The sequence below is a fragment of the Pipistrellus kuhlii genome, unplaced genomic scaffold (assembly GCF_014108245.1).
Source record: "Pipistrellus kuhlii isolate mPipKuh1 unplaced genomic scaffold, mPipKuh1.p scaffold_m20_p_4, whole genome shotgun sequence".
Classification (NCBI taxonomy): domain Eukaryota; kingdom Metazoa; phylum Chordata; class Mammalia; order Chiroptera; family Vespertilionidae; genus Pipistrellus; species Pipistrellus kuhlii.
In genome coordinates this window covers 47,150,971-47,170,892 of record NW_023425540.1, presented here as the reverse complement: position 1 = coordinate 47,170,892, position 19,922 = coordinate 47,150,971, and the positions used below count along the sequence as shown (strand labels likewise).

Here is a 19,922-nt window from a genome sequence, read left to right as displayed (position 1 = left end):
GTTCTTATCCTTCCTTATAGCACAGAGAAGCTATTAGATTTGCATTTTTAAAGGGGTAACATGTCTGCTAACAGGAGATATGATCTGAAGGAAATTGTGCTACATTAGATATAGCAGGAGGAGGCCTCAGAAGCAATCCAAAAAAAGATAATAACCTATTGATAGACTAGAGTGGTGATAGTAGAGGTGGGTAGATCTAGGGATCTTGCAATATTGATTTGAAGAACTTGATTATTGATTGTAAGGAATAAAAGAAGGACAAAGAGTCATGATATTAATTTAGGCTTTTGGCTTAAGCAATTGGGTGGATGGTAGTGCCATTATGGAGTTGGTGAGCACACTTAAGGAGAAATAGGTTTTGGCATGTGTAGATGGATTCAGTTTCAACATACTGAATTTGAGGTGCCTGTGAAATCGCTGCAAGGAGATATATGTAGTTAGTTGGACACATTTATAAGTCTATGTCTCTGGTAAGCTATTTTAGAAGTTGTTTAAGGATGGCTTAAAGGAGGTCTCTTCTTTAGAGCAGGTAAAAGGAAAATGTGTGAGCAAATGATCTGAAGCTGATGTAAATGAAGGACAGCTGGGGATATAGACTGGACTCCAGGGAATGCTAATGGAAAGTTGGGGGAATGAATTTTATTTCAAAGATATGCTGAAAAAGCAGTTACTTCAAAAGATTTTTTAAAGTTTAGAATGTACCCATGAAGAATGAAGTATAAAAGGTTTTAAAGGGGGAAAATTTGGCCAAGACGAAGATGATTTTAGTGAAATATAAGATGTAGTTCTGACTTAAGAGGATATACACTCAGGGTAAATGTTCTTTAGTTCTAATTAGACAACTGATTGCCATTCATATCAGAGTCTCTTTAATGTAAAGATGCTAGAAGAGCCTCTTAGGCTTAGCCAAACTGACATTATTGAATAATATTAAACCTTAATTATTAAGAAATTTTTTTCTTTTTCCTTCTTTCTCTATACCCCTCCCTCCATCTTTCCTCCTTTTCTACTCTCCCATCATTCCTACCCAGGAGGAAGCTAGGATGAAATGTTTAGCTAAATGAGACATAAAATGGGAAAAGTGTTTTTCTTTTTAAAATGATTAGGTAACTTGCAGGGTAAAAAATCATTTTAAATGATTTCTAAGTTCCAAGTTAATAACTTTGTGTAAATTTAATTTGCATAGGATTTAATAAATAATGCTTAAGGTTATGTATGTTTTCCTTAGTGACTATTTTTTGTGAAGCATTAAATAATTTTTAAAATTTTTACTAAACTATCGTATATCCACACAATGAAATACTATGACTAATGAAGAAGAATAAAGGTCTCTGTTTTTTTTTTTAATTATTGTCTAAAGTTTTACATATGTCTCCTTTTTCTCCAACTGCCACCCACCCCCTCGAACCCCCCAGCCATTTCCCCCCCCCTAGCAGGTCCCCATCGCCCCAATTTCTGAGTCCATTGGTTATGCTAATATGCATGCATACAAGTCCTTTGGTCATTCTCTTACCCCCCCTCCCCTACCATTTGTCTCTAGATCAAATTATGTTGATCATTATATCCCACATATTAGTGAGATCATGTGATATTTATCTCTAGTTCCATCCATGTTGTTACAAATGTTAAAAGTTCCTTCTTTTTTTTTTTTTTTTTTTTTTTTTTTTTTTTTTTAGAGGCATAGTATTCCATTGTGTAGATGTACCACAGTTTTCTAATCCACTCATCTGCTGATGGGCACTTAGGCTGTTTCCAAATCTTAGCTATGGTAAATTGTGCTGCTATGAAAATAGGGTGCATATAATAATATATCCTTTCTGATTGGTGTTTCTGCTTTCTTGGAATATAATCCTAGAAGTGGGATCACTGGGTTAAATGGGAATTCCAGTTTTAATAAAGGTCTCTATTTCAGAAAGAGATTATCAATATAAATTTTTAGATGATAAGTAACACAGTATTTAGTTTTCTATAAGAAAGAGAAGATAAGATTACATTGTGCAACACAGTGTGTACAGTATGCTGTCTTTTCTATTAAACAGAGGGTAATAATACATTTTTATTTGCTTAGACTGTATTAAGAAACACTGGAAAATGCATAAGAAATTAATACACTTACCAATAAGGGTTAGAATGAGGAGGTATACAATGGAGGAAGACAGGTGGGAGTGAGACTTCTCAATGTCTATTGTGTTATCCTGTTTTCATGTTTAAATCTTGTGAATTTCCTTTCAATACAAAAAGTAATTTTTAAAATATTTTAAATGTATTGCTTGTGTTTTTTATAAACTGAAAAGTCACATGGTTGTAAGCACTACCAATTTTTTTTCATTCATTCATTGTTCATGTGTATCTAGTGTGGTTGATGCTACAATAAAGTAGGACTTAAATAATTCTTATTAAGGGCTAACTTTGTGGGCAAATGAGAATGTAAGGTAATCACTATGGAGCACTAAATGTCATAAGAAAGGCTTGGCCATTGGAAGGATCAGTGAAAACTTTAGGTAGGGATTAGCATTTGAATTGTTTTTTGAGTAATTGGAGAAAAATGGGAAAATTAAGAGAATTTTAGGTGGGGGATAAACAGAGGCACAAACATGGAAAATTATAGGACTTGCTCCAGTGAATCTTTGCTTTTGACAAGCAATATGGATGACAGTTATCCTTGAGAATAGCTGTGGTCTTGTAACCTTTCAAGAAATTAAAATATTTTGGTGAAAGCCAGTTGTTGTTACCCTGTTTGTCATTGGCCACATCTGCATTGAAATACTTGTGAAAATATACAGTGTCAGTAGCACCTGAACTAGGAATATGTACAGTGTGGGGAATTTTTATTTTTATTTATTTATTTTTAAAATATATTTTATTGATTTTGATCAGAAAGGAAGGGAGAGAGATAGGGAGTTAGAAACATCGATGAGAGAGAGTCATGCACACCCCCTACTGGTGATATGCCCACAACCAAGGTACATGTCCTTGACTGGAATCGAACCCGGGACCTTTCAGTCCCCAAGCCAACGCTCTGTCCATTGAGCCAAACCGGTTTCGGCGTGTGTGGGGAATTTTTAAATAGCAATATATTTTGATATAATTTTACGCAGAAAAGTTGAGTGATTACAAAGACCATATATATTATATATTACTTACATATTTTTTTCTGAACCATTTGAGAGGAAAGTTGGAAATTTTATGCCCTTTTACCTCTATCATTGGTACATATTTCCTAAGAATTTTCTTTCATAATTACAGTGTAGTTATCAGAATCAGGAAATTTTACATTGATTCAATATTATCAACCTACAAGCCATTCTTAAAAGTTCGTTAATTGTCACATAATGTACTTGATAGCTGATATTCCTCAACTCCAGGACTAAATTTAGGTTCATACTTTGCATTTAGTTGTCATGTCTTTTTATTCACCTTTAATGGGGAACCATTCCTTACCAGGGGTCCTCAAACTTTTTAAAGTGGGGGCCAGATCACGGTCCCTCAGAGAGCTGGAGGGCCGGACTATATGAACTACTAATTCCTACTGTAACACCTCGGCTGCGCTCACTGCCCAAAAAACCTGGCGGGCCGGATCAGACTCCTCTGCGGGCCGCATGTGGCCCGCGGGCTGTAGTTTGAAGATGCCTGCGTCTTTTTAAAACTTTATTGATGTTGACATTTTTGAAGAATAGGACATTTATAGGATGACCCTCAATTTGAGTTTGTCATATGTATTCTCATAAGTAGATTTAGGTCATGCTTTTTTGACAGAAGTACCTTCAATGTGATCTTTGTCTTCCATGCATGATTTCAAGATCACACAATTTTGTTTTGCTTCAGTATTGGTGATGTATGTCAGATCATATCATAGAGTTACTATTATTTTTACTTTTTGTAATTAATCAATAATTTGGGGAAAATATTTCAAACTATGTTCTTTATTAAACTTTCACCTTTTAATTTTATAATCTGTTGCTGATTCTCTTAACTCCATCATTCTGTCTGCATTAGTTGGCATACTATTGTAGGAAAGAACTTTCTCCTTTTCTTTTTACTTTATTTATACCATTATGGAATTATTGGTTCTTTTTTTCCCCCTCCTTACAAAACTTTTATTAATACCAGAAATGAAATAGTAAAATCACAATGATTTTTTTTTAACATCAGTATAATTGTGGGTACAAAGATGGTATGAATGGGACTCAGGAGGCCTTGAGAAGAGAAAGCGGGCCTTTGGGGAGTGTTCAATCTCAAGTCAGACCTAAACACGTTGATTTGGTTGATCCTTGCTCCACAGATGATTCTTAACTTTATTCAATGGATTACATAATCCATGGCTACCATTATTTTGATGCCTAGATAACTCTAGATATGGCCAAATGACTTATCATCAAACAAGTTTTGTGTTCTTTTAACATTTATTTATCATTCTTTCAGTATTTTTTCTTTTTTTTTTTGGTGCAAAATTTTGTTTTTTGATTCCCTTGCATTTTCTGTGCTTCAGGCCCTGAATCAGCCTTTCCTCCTAGTATCTTTGGATTTCTTTCCATCTTCAGAAACAGCATGGCCAATTAGGGCCTTCTCAGTTTGCATTTTTCTGACAATTTTTCCATAGTCTTCCACTTTTAAGGCTACATGATTAGATTGGATCCATTCAGATAACCCAGGATAATTTCCCCATTTTGGATTCTTAATATTAATCATATCTGCAGAGTTTCTTTTACCATCTAATGTAGCACATTAACAGGTTCTGGAAATTAAGATGTGGACATCTTTGGGTTCCCATGCTTCTGCCTACCCATGTTACAGACAGTGATACTACTGATGCCTGATTTTGCTAAATCATTTTTTTGTTTTGTTTAGAATACCTCCTACCTTAACCTCTTTGACTCAGTAAATACAAAAGAGGTGTTACGATTCAGAGTCATAATAGTATTATATTAGATATAATATCTGTAAGTAAATTATAAGGGCAACCGATTCTAGAAATAACTAATATATATATATATGTATATATATATGTGTGTGTATATGTATGTATATATATATGTGTGTGTGTATATATATATATATATATATATATATATATATATATGCTCTCAGAGTATTCCTTTAAAAAATAGAAAATTTTTATTTCTGAGTTTATATTAACTGGTCCTAATCCATAGTATTAAAGTTCATACTAGTAGTTATTCACACATAAACAGGAAGTAAACTATTACAAGTAATCAGTAAAGAGTCTCTTAATTTAGTATAAGAACATTCCAAAATAGATACTCATTCAGAAAAATAAGTGATAATAATTTATATGAATTTGATAATGAACAACATTGCGTATTAATGTGTTATTTCTTTCCTACCTAGATCATCACAAAGTATGTATATGAGCTTCTGGAAAAGGACTGTAATTTGAAAAAAATATCTATACCAGTAAGTCCAATTTTTTAAAATCTTTATACTTCTAAATAAAATAATTTTCAATTCAGAAGAAAATTTTTGTTTTAGGTTAACTGTAATAAGTTTAAATATTAAGGTCCTTGTATTTTGATATTGATAAAGATGATATTGAATTCCTGTCAGTATTTCTCATTATGTACAGTAGTTCCTAAAAAGTAAAAATCTTCAGAACTATTGTGCACAATGAGATGAGGTATTCTACAAAATAGACACGGTATATTAGGTACAAATGTGGAATATAGCCAGTGATATTGTAATAATTGTGTGTGGTACCTGGTGGTACTTGAATTCACAGAGGGGAGCACTTGGTAAGGTGTATGATTGGCCACTAGGCTGTGTGCTGAAACTAATACAGAATAATGTTGAATGTGAACTGTAATTGAAAAAGATAATAAAATATAAGTAGGTAAGAAACACTAATACCCACCTTAAAAAAATAAGATTGATTTCCACCCTTTTTTGAAAATAATAATGTAATTAGAAGGAACACCCTTCTCCACCTTTTCCCATTTACTGATATAATTTATTATTATTTATTTTAAGTGAGGTGGTACACTGAAATGACCTTTATATGTATGTATTCCTAATGAAAGCTCAGCTTAATGAATTACTATTGTTTGAAGATAAATGGAAGCTGGGACAGCCATTTCTAAACTTTAGTTAATGAAGAAAAAAATATGTTATTCATTACATAGAAATTTTACTAATAGAAATTATCATTAACTTTATACAAGTAAGTTATAGTTACCAACTGCAAAGTCAGAGTTCTGTGTTAAACCGATATACTAGCCAATAACCAGCTCAAATACTACCCTTACTCCTTAATCTCTAGTACCATTTTAATTCAGTTTCATTACCTTGAATTTTCTAATGTTCTCATACTTTTAAAGTTAAAATTTCAAGATGTTGAAGTAACATGGCTTATTCATGGATACCTTAATTTATATTATATTAAATTATATTCGTTATAATGAAAAAAACCCACATTTTTATCTTCTGAAAAAAAGTACTTTTCCAGTTTTGAAGTGATTAATGTAGAATTTAAGTTACCAAGATTTCATTCCTTAAAAAATTGACTGAATTTCTTGGTAATGGGATTTAGTCCAAATAGAAGAAAACAACAACAAGCAAACAACAAACAAACAAAGTGTTTGGCCCAGACTGACAATCCAGAGCTAAGACACACAGATGTCCGTTTCCACAGCATCCTGGGCTCCTTAAGGCTTCCCTGATTTTCAGAGGCATTTTTATTTGTACATGTTTAGAGGTTTAGAGGAACCCTTTGGTAAATGCATGGCTAGAAACCTCCATGGCCTCTTTTTTATTACACACTGACAACTTTGCTTTTTATTTATTTTATTTTTTCTTATCATCATTTTCCTGTTTTGTTTTTGTTTTGTTTTGAGCCACTTTAACTTAGTCATTTCTCTGTTTTTATAATGGTTTTAAGTAAATTGGAATTACCTACGTTAGGTTTTCTGCCTTCTCTCATCCTCTTCCTTTTCTCTGTGGCTTCGATCATACCTGCTGTCACTGTAATTTGTTTACTCAGGACATCTCATGGAACTGAAGTGAAAGTGATTGTTATACTTCATAGTTCTCTCTCTGCATATTTAGTTACTACTAATAAAGATACAGTTACATATTTTATTTCTTAGCAAGTGTAGCTCTTTTAAAACTTTATAATTATGTACTAGTTTAATATTTAATATATATTTTCTGAACCAGGCAAGTTAAAACCAGTTATAGGATGCATTGTTAAATACCTTTTATTTAAAGAAAGTCACTGGCGATGCTTGATAAGATTACTTATTCCAAAAGTTTATTCATTCCTTTATTTACAGAGTGCCTACAATATGCTGTCTCTCTGTAACGCATTGGGAACGTAGCTAGATACCAACAGGAAAGTTTGTGCCTTTCTAAATTACATTCTAGTGGAGGAAGCAGAAGGTTAATAAACAGTTATGTGAACAAATATATAAAGTAAAGCATACAATTTATTAGATTGTGGCATGTGCTATGGAGGAAAATAAAAGAGAGAACGGAACTAGAGAATTCTTGGGATATTAGTTAGGAAGGCTTTACTTAAATTAAAAAAGTGGAATTTTTTCTTAATCTCTGTGACCATCCTTTTCTTGATGAAATAATTGCCTTTTGTGCTCTGTTTACATGAGTTTCTAAGCCTCTGTTATATCAATCTGATTGTTTTAGAAGTAGAGGAGTTTTATTTTTCTCCTCCCAGGAATAGTGACTGGGAATATTTGGAATCCAGGGTATTTTTGGTATCTAGAGTTTTTGTTTATTTCCTATTTTGATAACTGTATGGATGTATACCATTGATGAAGTAAAGAACTATTGAATTACTTAGCAGGTGGATTGACCCTCTCTATTCAAGAGTGTGTACTACCTGCCGTCAAGACTGTAGTTTCTGTCTCTGACCAGGCTGCATAAAGGCTTCCATTCCTAATTACTTACCACTACTGATGTGGAATGTCACTCACTGCCTGCCATGGAGCATATAGTTAATGACTGGGGCGTCATCCCTTCATAGTCTAAATAGTCTATCATCTAGTTTAAACCTAAATTTTAAGTATAATCAAAATGAATAAAAGTGTTTACGTTTCATCCATAAATAACTGGTACATAAAATAAGGTTATCAGAGTACACAAATAATATTCCCTTATTAAATAATTATTATATAACCTTATATTCATACTCTGAATGAAATTTTAAAGTCCATTTACATTGAAAAGTAGATTTTTGAATTTTTAGTAATAGTTTCCTCTCCACCTTTTAAAAGTTTAGTGGTATTTGTATGTAATATATGATTTTCCAATAGGTGTATCCTTCAACTGGGTCTTTCTGTTTCTATTTTAGGTGCAGTATTCTTCTATTATAGAATTATAGACTTAATAGCTCTGTGACCTTAGGCAACTTATTTAAATTCTCTTAATCTCAATTTCTTCATCTATAAATGAGTATAATAATAGTACCACCTTAATAGTATTGTGATTGAATATTTTAAAAACATTTTGCCTAGAATCTAGACAAAAATCAGTTATTCTTATATACAATGACATTTAATACCCTATATAATAAAAGCCTAATATGCTAAGTGTCTGGTCATGCGATCAGCTGTTCAACAAATCAAAGCGTAATATGCTACTGATATGCTAAGGCCACTCAACTGTTCACTATGACATGCATTGACCACCAGGGGACAGACACTCTGACCAGTAGGTTAGCTTGCGCTGGGGTCTGGCCGATTTAGGACTGAGTTAGATGGGCTGGACACATTCTGGAGCCCTCTCATAGACCCTGGCCCTGATTGTGCACCAGTGGGGTCCTTCAGGCTGGCCTGCATCCTCTTGCAATCTGGGACCCCTTGGGGAATGTTGGAGAGTCAGTTTGGCCCTTTTCCACAGGCCAGGCCAAAGGATCCCACTGGTGCATGGATTCACGTACAACAATAAGGTAGGATACATATATTTCCAATATTCTTTTTTCATATTTTTATACTATCATGTCTTTTTTTACTCATCTATTGTATATGTAATTATTACTCTCTAATGAATATTTTAATTTTATTTTAAACTTTTTTACTCCTATAATCCTGTAATAACCATTTTATAATTTCTAGTAAGCATTATTTGTTTGTTTGTTTTTTCATTTCTATTTATGCTTGATCAGAAAACATATATTTATTATTTAACTTTCTTTAATTACAGGTAGATGCCTCTGAGAGTGAACCAAAGAGTTTTATCTTTATGAGTGAGGATGCTTTGACAAATCCACAGAAACTGATGGTTTTAATTCATGGTAGTGGTGTTGTCAGGGCAGGTCAGTGGGCTAGAAGGCTTATTATAAATGAAGATCTGGACAGTGGCACACAGATACCATTTATTAAGAGAGCTATGGATGTAAGTGTACTTTCTTTTATATTTTTTCGGAGGGGGGTCATTTTATAGCTTTGCTTTATTATGTTTATAATTTATTTTAACATGTTTCTTCTAACATATCTCCTATACATATTTTTATCCTTAAATTGTTATTATTTATTTATAATGAAAAATTATTCTGCATTATTTTGCAGTTAGAATAAAAACAATATCTTAAGTGTATAAAAATTTAGATAATGTCCTTGAAATGAATATTTTTTATTCTTAATTTTTTGTTTATTATTTGAAATATCACTTAAACTATCAACTACTTATCAATAAGATTGAAATACTGGGAAAAAAATATGACTGCTTTTTAAATCTTGTCCTACCTAGTTTAATAATGTTAGAAACTAAAGGAAATATGCTACTTTAAATTAATTTTTATTCTTTTAAAGAAGAGATGGAATAACTCAGTATTTTTAAAGTTATTTCTTTGAAAAATATTCTTTAGAGGCACATATAAAATGCCTTTAGCATATAACATACATACAAAAGGGTAAATTGCAGTATTTACTGAATTACTTTTTTAAATTTAAACCTTTTAGAAATTGCTTTTTAAAAATCGTGTTTAAGTTTTTCTTTTCTATAATAGTGAAATTGGTTTTCTTTTTCTGGCCTAGTATTCAATATCTAACTGTTAGGCTGCTTTTGTTTTACTGACTTATTCTTGGGCTCTGTTGAATAGCCAAATTTTGTACAGTATGGATTTCTTTTACATATAAGTTGAGTTTTGTTTAAGAAAAAAATTAAAGTGGCATCTTGTATAATGTAAAAATATAAAATTTATTTTTGTAATTACAATTGGGAAGGAATTCTTTGATACACTGATTATTAATTACAAAGGTCAAAGATAATATATTTTCTACTTTGTTAATTCTGAAATGTTAATACAGTTGACCCTGTAACAATCTGAGCATTAGGGCCACTGTTGCCCCATGCCTGTCCTGTGTGTAGTCGAAAATCTGTATATAACTTTTGAATTACTCAAAACTTAACTATTAATAATCTACTGTTAACCAAAACCTTACCTATAATATAAACAGTTGCTTAACACATATTTTGTATATTATATGATTTATATACTGAATTCTGACAATAAACTAAGCTACAGAAAAGAAAATACTATTAGGAAAGTTATAGGAAGAGAAAGTACTTCATTCACTACTATACACATTTATTGAAAAAAATTCACATATAAGTGGATCTGTGCAGTTCAAGCACATGTTGTTCAAGGGTCTACTGTATTTTTAAGGCCCAACCCAACTCTTAAATAATATTTTGATTAATAGATTTTGAGGCTTTTAAAATGCTAGAGGTAGAATTTCTTAGATGAATTGTATATATTTTTTTCAGTCTTTATGAATATGCAAAGAATATAAAGGCATTCCTACTTTTGATTGGTTGCAAACTTCAGTGGTGTGGTTTTAGTAGAATTGAACTAACTAAAAATATCGAGTTTTATTTTGGAGTAACTCACATGAAATATTATTTAAACTGTTTCATACTTCAGGATATGAATAATAAATGATATTTCTGACAAAGTAGTTTGTGGTTAGAACAAACCCTGTTGATGTATTTTAACATTATATTAGTACATGAAAACTGATCATAATTCAGAGAATATTTGAACGTTTAATTTAGTAAAGAAAATCAGATGTTTGTATGTTTGAGAGCTAAGTGAAATATGTAATTATATTGTTCCTGCTACTATATCAATTAATTTGTTTTTATTGTTGCATAAAGTTTTTTGAGGTGAAAGGTGTTAGTGGGAATTCATACCAAACATCTTTGAATTGACTATCTGTTAATATCCCAAACAGGAGGGAGCAAGTTTGTTGGTGACATGAGAATAGTTCTTATAAGTAGGAATAGTGTTTTGGGGATAGCATTTCATTACCCTGACCTTTTTTTTTTTTTTTTCTTTTCTCAATCATAGCAACTCATGATTCCTTGAAAAAAATAAAATAAAAAGCAGCTGATTTCTAAATACTTTTTTAGTATTTACTATATTCATTATGTTGTATACTTTGAAAATTTTAATTTATATACTTTATTCTTTTATAGTAACTGAATATGAACTTTATTGTAATTTTCTATATACTGAATATTTTAAAATAGTATTTCTTTCTAGTCAAGATAAAATTATTTTATTATTTGGGTTTTACCTTTTCATAATGTTTCTCTGGTAGTTCTTCAATGTTGCTCTTTGGGTTTTACCTTTTCATAATGTTTGCTGCTCTGTGGTTGTAGGGGATTGGGGGTCAGTGCAGGTGGACAAGTATGGAGAAAAAGGAACCCTAGTACACTGCTGGTAGGGATGCAGATTGGTACAGCCATAGTGGAAAAACAGTGTGGAGTTTCCTCAGAAAATTAAGAACAGAACTGCCTTTTTGACCCAATAATCCCACTTCTAAAAATATATCCTAAGAATTTCGAGATACCAATGCAAAAGAATGTATGCACTCCTATGGCCATAGCAGCATTATTTACAATAGCCAAGATCTGGAAACAGCCCAAATGCCCATCAGTAGATGAGTAACTAAAAAAACTGTGGTAAATTTCACAACGGAATACTATGTGACCATAGAAAAGAAGAAAATCTTTTGCAATAGGATGGATGGATCTGGACAGTATTATGCTAAGTGACAAACCAGTCAAAGAATGACAAACACCATATGATTTCACTTACATGTGGAAACTCACGAACAAAATAAACAGACAAAATAGAAACAGACTCATAGATATAGAGAACCAACTAACAGCTGTCTGAAGGAATGGGAATTGGTGGGGCTGAGTAGAAAAGGTGATGGGATTAAGCAAATAAAATTAAAAAATCATAGATACTCACAACAGTATGGTGATTACTGGATTGAAAGGGGTGAGGGGAAATAGAAAAGGGTAAAGGTAGAATAAATGTTGATGGAAAGAGACTTAGCTTGAGATATAATACAATATACAGATGATGTATTATAGAATTGTACTCTTGAAATTATATAATTTTATTAACCTATGTCATCCCAAAAAATTCAATAAAAAATTTTAAAAACCACTTACATTTTATTAAAATAAACTGCAGAACATCAAAGGATGTATGCATATATTCTTTTTTCCTCTTTTTTGTTTTACTTATTTTTTCTTTTCTGCATGCATAAAATCTTAAAAGTCAAGTAAAAGCCAACATAATGATTATCATTTCCTAATATTTTTCTCCACCTATTCTGTTCCCTAGATATAATCACTCTTAATACTTTTAGTTTTACTTATATTTGCTATTTCACATTTAGAATTATAGCACTGTCTCGATATATCATTCATTTTCTGTTATGGATAAACAGTTTCTGAATTAAATCAGCAATCATACTTTATAATATTCTACTACTTTAATATTTCTTATGGCTGAGCCACGTAGGTACTATGATTGCTTTTCATTTTTGCTGTATTTTTTTTATGGAATTCATTTTATAGGTTTTTTATAATTATTTTCTTTGTAATAATTACTAATTCAGCTCTTGATTAGTCGGTAATTTTTTACATCGTCAAATTTTTCAGATAATCTTCCAGTTTCACTTTCTTCTAGAGAACTCTCTTTTGGAATTCTGAGGACTTTTGATCCAGTCTTGACTGGTCACTTTCTAAACCTGCCTTCCTTTCTCTTTCATCATGGGAAACCCCTTCGATTTTTTCTTATGTTTGACCTTCTGTTTCCTGGATCTAATTAACCCTTGCTTTTGGATATATGCTCTCATTTTGTTGGAGTCATAAAAGTGAATATAAGATAAAATTTTAAAACTTGTATTTCTAAACAATACCTTTATTTTATTTCTTCACCACTTCAAAAATCATTTTCATTCAGAAATTTGAAGGCTTTTTTTCATTGTCTTTAGTTTTGAGTGGTTTAATTGAAAAGTCTAGTACCATTCTGATCTTGAATCCATTTGTTCTCCACTATAGAGCTTCTTTTCTTTCTTCATATTGCTTTTAAGAAATGTCCTATGCATCAGTATGGGTTTGTTTTTGTGTTTTTTGTTTTTTTTGACTCATTGTGTTGGACACTTGGTGATGATTACTTTCTATCTCGTGATCCTTAATCCTAAGAAAGAAATCTGTGATGTTTCTTGATAATTTAAATCTTTCTTTAGCATACGATTTGGGAGTTCTGGATGTAGTTTCTAATTTTCTTATCTGTCTTATCTAATTGTATATACTTTCTCTTCCATCTGTTTTGGCTCTAATTCCTGGGATGTTACCTACTTTTTAAAAATTATTTTATAGAATTTTTAAAGTTCTATCATGGGATATGGAGCTCTTTATTTACTTTGTAGACTTCTACATAGTACACCTGATGGAGCTTTGTGTCGCTTTCTTTCCCTTTCATGTTCTAAGTATGTTTCTCTAAAGGAAAAATTTCATCTCTTACAGAGCTGGGTCACATGTTTTTTGTTTTTTTGTTTTGGGGTTTGTGGATTTATTTTGATGGATTGGAGTTAACTACCTTATGTGAAGTTACAACCAGTGTCTCTGTTACTCAAGGCTACCTCTACTTACCAAGATAACTGGCACCCCAGTTTGTGAGTTTTTCTGAAAATCTGAGTGTGTTGGCATGCTTCTCAACATTATTCCCCTCCAATGCACTTCAGTTTGAATTTCTGCTGTAATACAAAGCCTGTTCCATCAGCTTAGTCTTTCAAAATTTTATTGGCATCTGTATCCTCTAGTCTCTCCCCTTCCATTTATTTTGTCCTGATGAGTCAATATCACTCCAAGTTTTTAAAAAATATATTTTTATTGGTTCCAAAGAGGAAGGGAAAGGAGAAAGGGATAGAAACATCAATGATGAGAGAGAAGCATTGATCAGCTACATCTTGCACACTCCCTTTTGGGATCGAGCCCGCAACCCAGGCATGTACCTTTGACAGGAATTGAACCGGGACTCTCCGTCCACAGGCTGATGCTCTATCCACTGAACCAAACCAGCTAGAGCAACTCCAAGTTTTTAAACAATTTTACTGTAAACCGTGGAAGGAATAGTGTAGACTAAAGTATAGCATTTTTATTAGATTAGTATCACTCCTACTTTTTTAGACTAATATTTTACTATGATTTGTGGAAGAAACAGTGGTAATCTAAAGTATAACATTTCAAGTACATGTTTTTTAAATAGTTGTTCCAATGACAGTCACATTATAACTCATATATTTTTAAAATAAATAACACGAATTTTCTATATAGCACATGCTATGTAGACCCCCAAAAACATCCTTATGTAGCAATATTCATTACACTAGAATATTCTGAGATTTTGTTTTAGATATCATTATGATTGTAAGGAGACTAATGAAAGAATATGTTAAGTGTTGCTTAACTTTTATATGAATCACATACTTCAAAAGTTGATTTAGAGCTTTTCAGTTTTTAAATCACTTGCTTCCCTTTTAATAAGCTGTAGCTTTAACTTTTTTATTCTGGCTGTTGACTTTTTGATTCCTCTTAATTCATTTTGGGTTTTCTCTCCTTTTTTTGGTGGACCCATTTATAAAACTGATTGATTCCAATACTAGGAATTTTTTTCTTTAAATGTACATGGAACCATTATAGATAAGTATCTAAAAAGGGCATAGTTGTTGTTGTTTTAAATAATTAGAGTAAAAAATTTTTGGTTAACATTTTTGTAACTATTAACCTTGAATTCTAGGTCTTCCAACTAAATACTGCAAGCTCTTGCTATTTCAGCATAAGTAGTTGACAAAGTAGTTGAGCAGGAAATGTGAAGGATTCTTTCTAGTGGATTTTCTATGGTTTGTAGATAGTAATAATTTAGAGCATAGCTTTTATTTTTAACAATAACAATGCCATATAGTAGCTTATAGGAAATTATTTAGCATTTATGTAGTGCAGGCAACATATAATTTGCCAGGAAATGTATTTTTAGGGTTTCAGAAGCCTCAAGAACATGAAAATTTCTTTAGAGCTTTTAAATACACTTTTGTTAAATTGATTTATATGCTTTTATGCTTTTTATAGTCATTCAAAGTATTTGTGGAATTAAAGACATGCTTATTAAAACAAGGTGCCATTTTTCAATATATAAAATTGGCATATAAATAAGCATTACATTTTATGATAAACTAAGTTTAGATATTTGTGGGAATGTAAATTGAAGTGATCTTTTTAGATGTCAGTTTTGTTATATTTGTTTATATTTTGTTATAAAATTTAATATACATACCTTTGACCCTAAATTCCATTTGAAAGAATTTACTCTAGAGTAGCCACAAAGTATAGGATGTCCCCAAAAAAGTATACACACACTTTGACTAATGATAAATGCAGTGTTTATTAAAAACATTTCATTTTCAAAATTGAGCTATATCAGCTGTTATAATGTATACACATTTATATGTATAAGGATCCTTATCGCAGTAGTTTGTAATACCACAAATACTTCTAACCACCTCAGTACCCACCAAGAGGGACCTATTTGATTAAATTATGGTATATATACATTGAGGAAGATTGGTTATTAAGAAGGATGAATTGTAGTTTATTAAGTGTGTTCATTCATAGGGAATGATGTCTAAGTGTTATTAGATTAAAACACAAGAATGAGATCATTTGTTAAAAATTATACTTACACTTGCATACACATGGATATATATATATTGTTGTTCTTTTTTTATGCAAGAAACCATGAGATTTTTTTTTTTACTTATCATTTTCAATTTTTATTTCAATTCTTTTGTTCCTTTTTTACTTTGAGCAGTTATTACATTTATAATTTTAATTTAAAACATTTTAAGATTAAAAATGGTGCAGAGTAGGCGGATGCTGCATGGACATGCTCCTAGGAATAAGCTGGAATTACAACTGAAATATGGAAAAACTTCCTGAATAATCAATTGAAAACTCACAGGAGAGCACCCTGATATCCAAAGACTGAAGTTAGAGACCAAATAGAGACTGGTAGGAGGGGCGGAGGTGCAAAAGCGCTGGCCAGGAACCACAGACAGCAACTGAAGTCCCTGAAAGATATCTCAGTTGGGGGGGGGGGGGGTAGTGCCACTGAGAATTCTGGAATCTAATCCTGAAGCTGGGCACCCCAGCAGAGAGCACAAAACTGAGGAGGGTACCCACATAACATCTAGCTGTGTAAAGCAGTGGGGTGCTGTCTGCCAGGGAGTGGCGACTAAAAGGCCCAAAGCACAAAAATTCCCTGTGGAGACACCCACCTTGTGCTCTACAGGGCAGACGGAAATGACATGAAGTACTCAATACGCAAGGTGATGGAAAGCAACAATCTGAGACCAAGATTACTATATCCAGCAAGGCTATCATTGAATGATAGCAAAGCTATCATTCAAAATAGACAGTCAAATAAAGAGCTTCCCAAACAAACAAAAAAAAAGGCTAAAGGAGTTCATCACTACCAAACCAGCATTACAAGAAATGCTAAAGCTATTGCTGTAAGGGATTGCTGAGAAGAACAGAGAGAGAAACCTAGCCATACAGAATTAAAATGGCTATAAATAAGTACCTGTCAATAACTCTAAGTGTAAATGGGTTAAATGCTCTAATCAAAAGGTATAAGGTAGCTGAATGGATACAAAAACATGACCCAACTATATGCTGTCTACAAGAGACACACCTCAAAACAAAAGATATACACAGGATGAAAGTGAAGGGATGGGAAAAATTTTACCATGCAAATGGAAAAGAAAAAAAAAGCTGGAGTAGCAATACTCATATCTGACAAAATAGACTTTAAAAGCATCATGCTAAGCGAAATAAGCAAGCTGGAGAAGGATGAATATCATACAATCTCACTCATTTATGAACAACATGAACTGATGAACAAAATAGAGCCGGGGGGGGGAAATATTCTAGAATATAATAGAAGTAATTCTGTTATTTATGGACTTTTAATATTTCCTACAACTTTTGTGATATACTATTTTGGTAATATTATATTTAAAATCCTTTTAGTCTTAAAATATTATATTTATTGCATGTAATATTATATGTAAGATCATTTTTCTTGAATAATTGGTGTTTATTGCATGTAACATCATATTTAAAATCATTTTTCTTGGGGGAAAAACAAACATTTTAAGGAAATATTTCTGAAATATATTACAGTAATATTATTCAGTTAACCATTTCTACAAGAATTTAATGTTTTATTATAAAATTGCAAACAACTTCTTTAAATAATTATTGCTTTTTCCCATTAAAGACTGGCAGATTACTAAAATTTACATTTCAGACTTTTTAAAAATAAATGCTAATTTTATTTCTGTTTGAAATATGGACTACTAAACTATAGGTTGAAACCAACAGCACTAATTCCAGATTTTTAAAGGAAACTTTGAAATTTTCCAGGGAAAAAAATCTTTTATAATAATAAAAGTAAACTTTGAAAGAAACCAAATTAATCAAAGAAAATATAAGTTGTTACATTATAGACTTTATCAAAGATTGTTCAAGTCAAGAATTCCAGAAAAGGTTAAAAGCTTAGCACATTACTAAACTGACAAGGAATATGAGGCCACACCAGCCCCCATGCCAGCAAAGAAAACAAGGAAATGACAGCTCTAGTGTTTGGAGAGAGGTTGTTAACGACAGCTTATTCCTTTATGATTTCAACTCTTGACAGAAGACAGGTCTGCTGGTTGCATCAATGGCAGATATATCATTACCTTCTGGCCCTGTCATGACTGAATTGGTGGGGGGACAGGGACTGAGTTCAGTTTTGAAAATCCAATTACTTTCTGGAATTTTAGTCACTGTTTCTGAGAAACATGTGATTAAGCCATTCTGTGATAGCTCTTTTCATCTAGATTGTTCTCTAATACAGAACTAATAAACTAATTAAGCATATATTTTCTATAGTCAAGTGGAGAAGAGCTATAATAGCATAGAGCACCTGGATATCCTGATGTCATCCCAGGGAAAATATTACAGGCCTCTTATGTTTAATATTTATTCCTGTACCTATGTTTACACCTAATGTCAAATAACTTACAGACAGAGGCCTTTTCACTAAGTGCAAGAGAAAAACTACTGAATTTTAAAATAGTTAGGCACCATTTTTTCCTGTGAAATTATTGGTTATAATTATAATTTAATTATAATTTAGTCTTATTAGATGCATATTTGAATTCTTTTTTTTTTTCTTTTCTATTTCTACTTTTTTTTCCTACCTAAAAAGTGACTCTGGAGACTTAGAAAGAGAGAATATGGGTTTTGAAAGTATCTCAAAAGCCTTGGGGTTTGTGTATGATCAGAATTTTAATGGAGGTTGAGATGAATTCAAATGCATAGAAGGCAAACATAAAGATCTTGTTTAATTTCTGTCATGTTCTTTTTGGAATCACTCTGATGTGTTTTTCAAATCTGCTTTACTCTTGAGCTTTGTGCTATTATATCCATGATCTGTATTTCCCCCCTTTTTATTTCATTTTAACTGCTGATTCCTTTTCTGGGGTCCTTCCTTTAATATCAGCTGAAGCAGTTTCAATTGTAGATTCAAAGCTGTTTTGGGAGTGAGAAAGTGTGTAAGATTGTGCAGGGTGAGATTCTCTGGGTAGAAGGTAACACCTCCTGCAGTTATAATCAATGCTCTGGACACTTTCAAAGATTGGAGAAGCCATGACTTGCTCTAGGATTAAACTTTTAAAATAACTTCCCTAGAGGAAAATGTCATCAATAAAATGGAATAATTAGTTGACAGTTCTTGAGTAGCCCAGCTTTGCATTTTTCACTATACTTTTAATTTCTTTTGTTTTTTAGTCTTCATACTTTTGTTTATATTGAACATAATCTTTAAAAAAATAATAACTTTCAGTATTTGTTGGTTTATCCCCTGAATTACTTTAATTTGAGGAGAAAAAAAAATGGAAAGAGTGCTCTCCTTTACTTATAGGAAATAGTATAAACTTTTACTTGAAATCATTGAGACAGTAAATTAGGAACGATAAGTAATTTTTTAATGAAAGTGTAGCTTGCAGATTAGTTTAAGTCATCAAACAGAGTAAATGTGTGATACGTAGATAATCATTAAGATAAGATTTTTTTTTTAAAGAAAATAATGTTGAGTGCATTTTAAGGGTAAATAATTATTAGTTTCCAGGAGCATTGTTTGGTAGCATTTCATGTTTCTGATGTTATTTGGTGATGATTTTATTCAACTGTTTACGTGATGTAAGTAAAAGGTATATTTTAAATTGTTAATTTCTAGATAAATTGCTTATTTCTAATTGATATTTTTAGAGATTCTAACTAATACCTAATTATGAATTAAAGATTTAATCTGAAAAAGACATCTATTAATTACCTTTTTAAAATTTGCAATATAATGTTCTTAAATTAAAACTGAATTTCAACAGTAATTCTAGGTAGTAGCTGGCCTGTATTTTAATTATTTTTCCTGGACATAAAACAAATCACTATTGAAATTTTGTAGTGAAGTGTTTTAAGAATTAGGTGGAGTACCTTGACATACTTTGTATATTTAGAATTGTGTTCTTTTATGTCTTAAAATA

General features: G+C 31.7%; 1 protein-coding gene across 6 annotated transcripts in view; it reads left to right on the top strand.

Moving 5' to 3' along the window:
• FAM172A (family with sequence similarity 172 member A) overlaps positions 1 to 19,922 on the top strand; it is a 338,830-nt gene that overhangs the window by 68,762 nt on the left and 250,146 nt on the right. For 5 of the 6 annotated variants that reach the window (XM_036408791.2, XM_036408787.2, XM_045571736.1 and 2 more), the window contains 2 exons: positions 5,350 to 5,415; positions 9,172 to 9,363. In XM_036408791.2, the coding sequence (XP_036264684.1) occupies positions 5,350 to 5,415; positions 9,172 to 9,363 (258 nt within the window). The remainder of the gene's footprint in view (positions 1 to 5,349; positions 5,416 to 9,171; positions 9,364 to 19,922) is intronic. The other variant, XM_036408793.2, reaches the window with a different exon arrangement.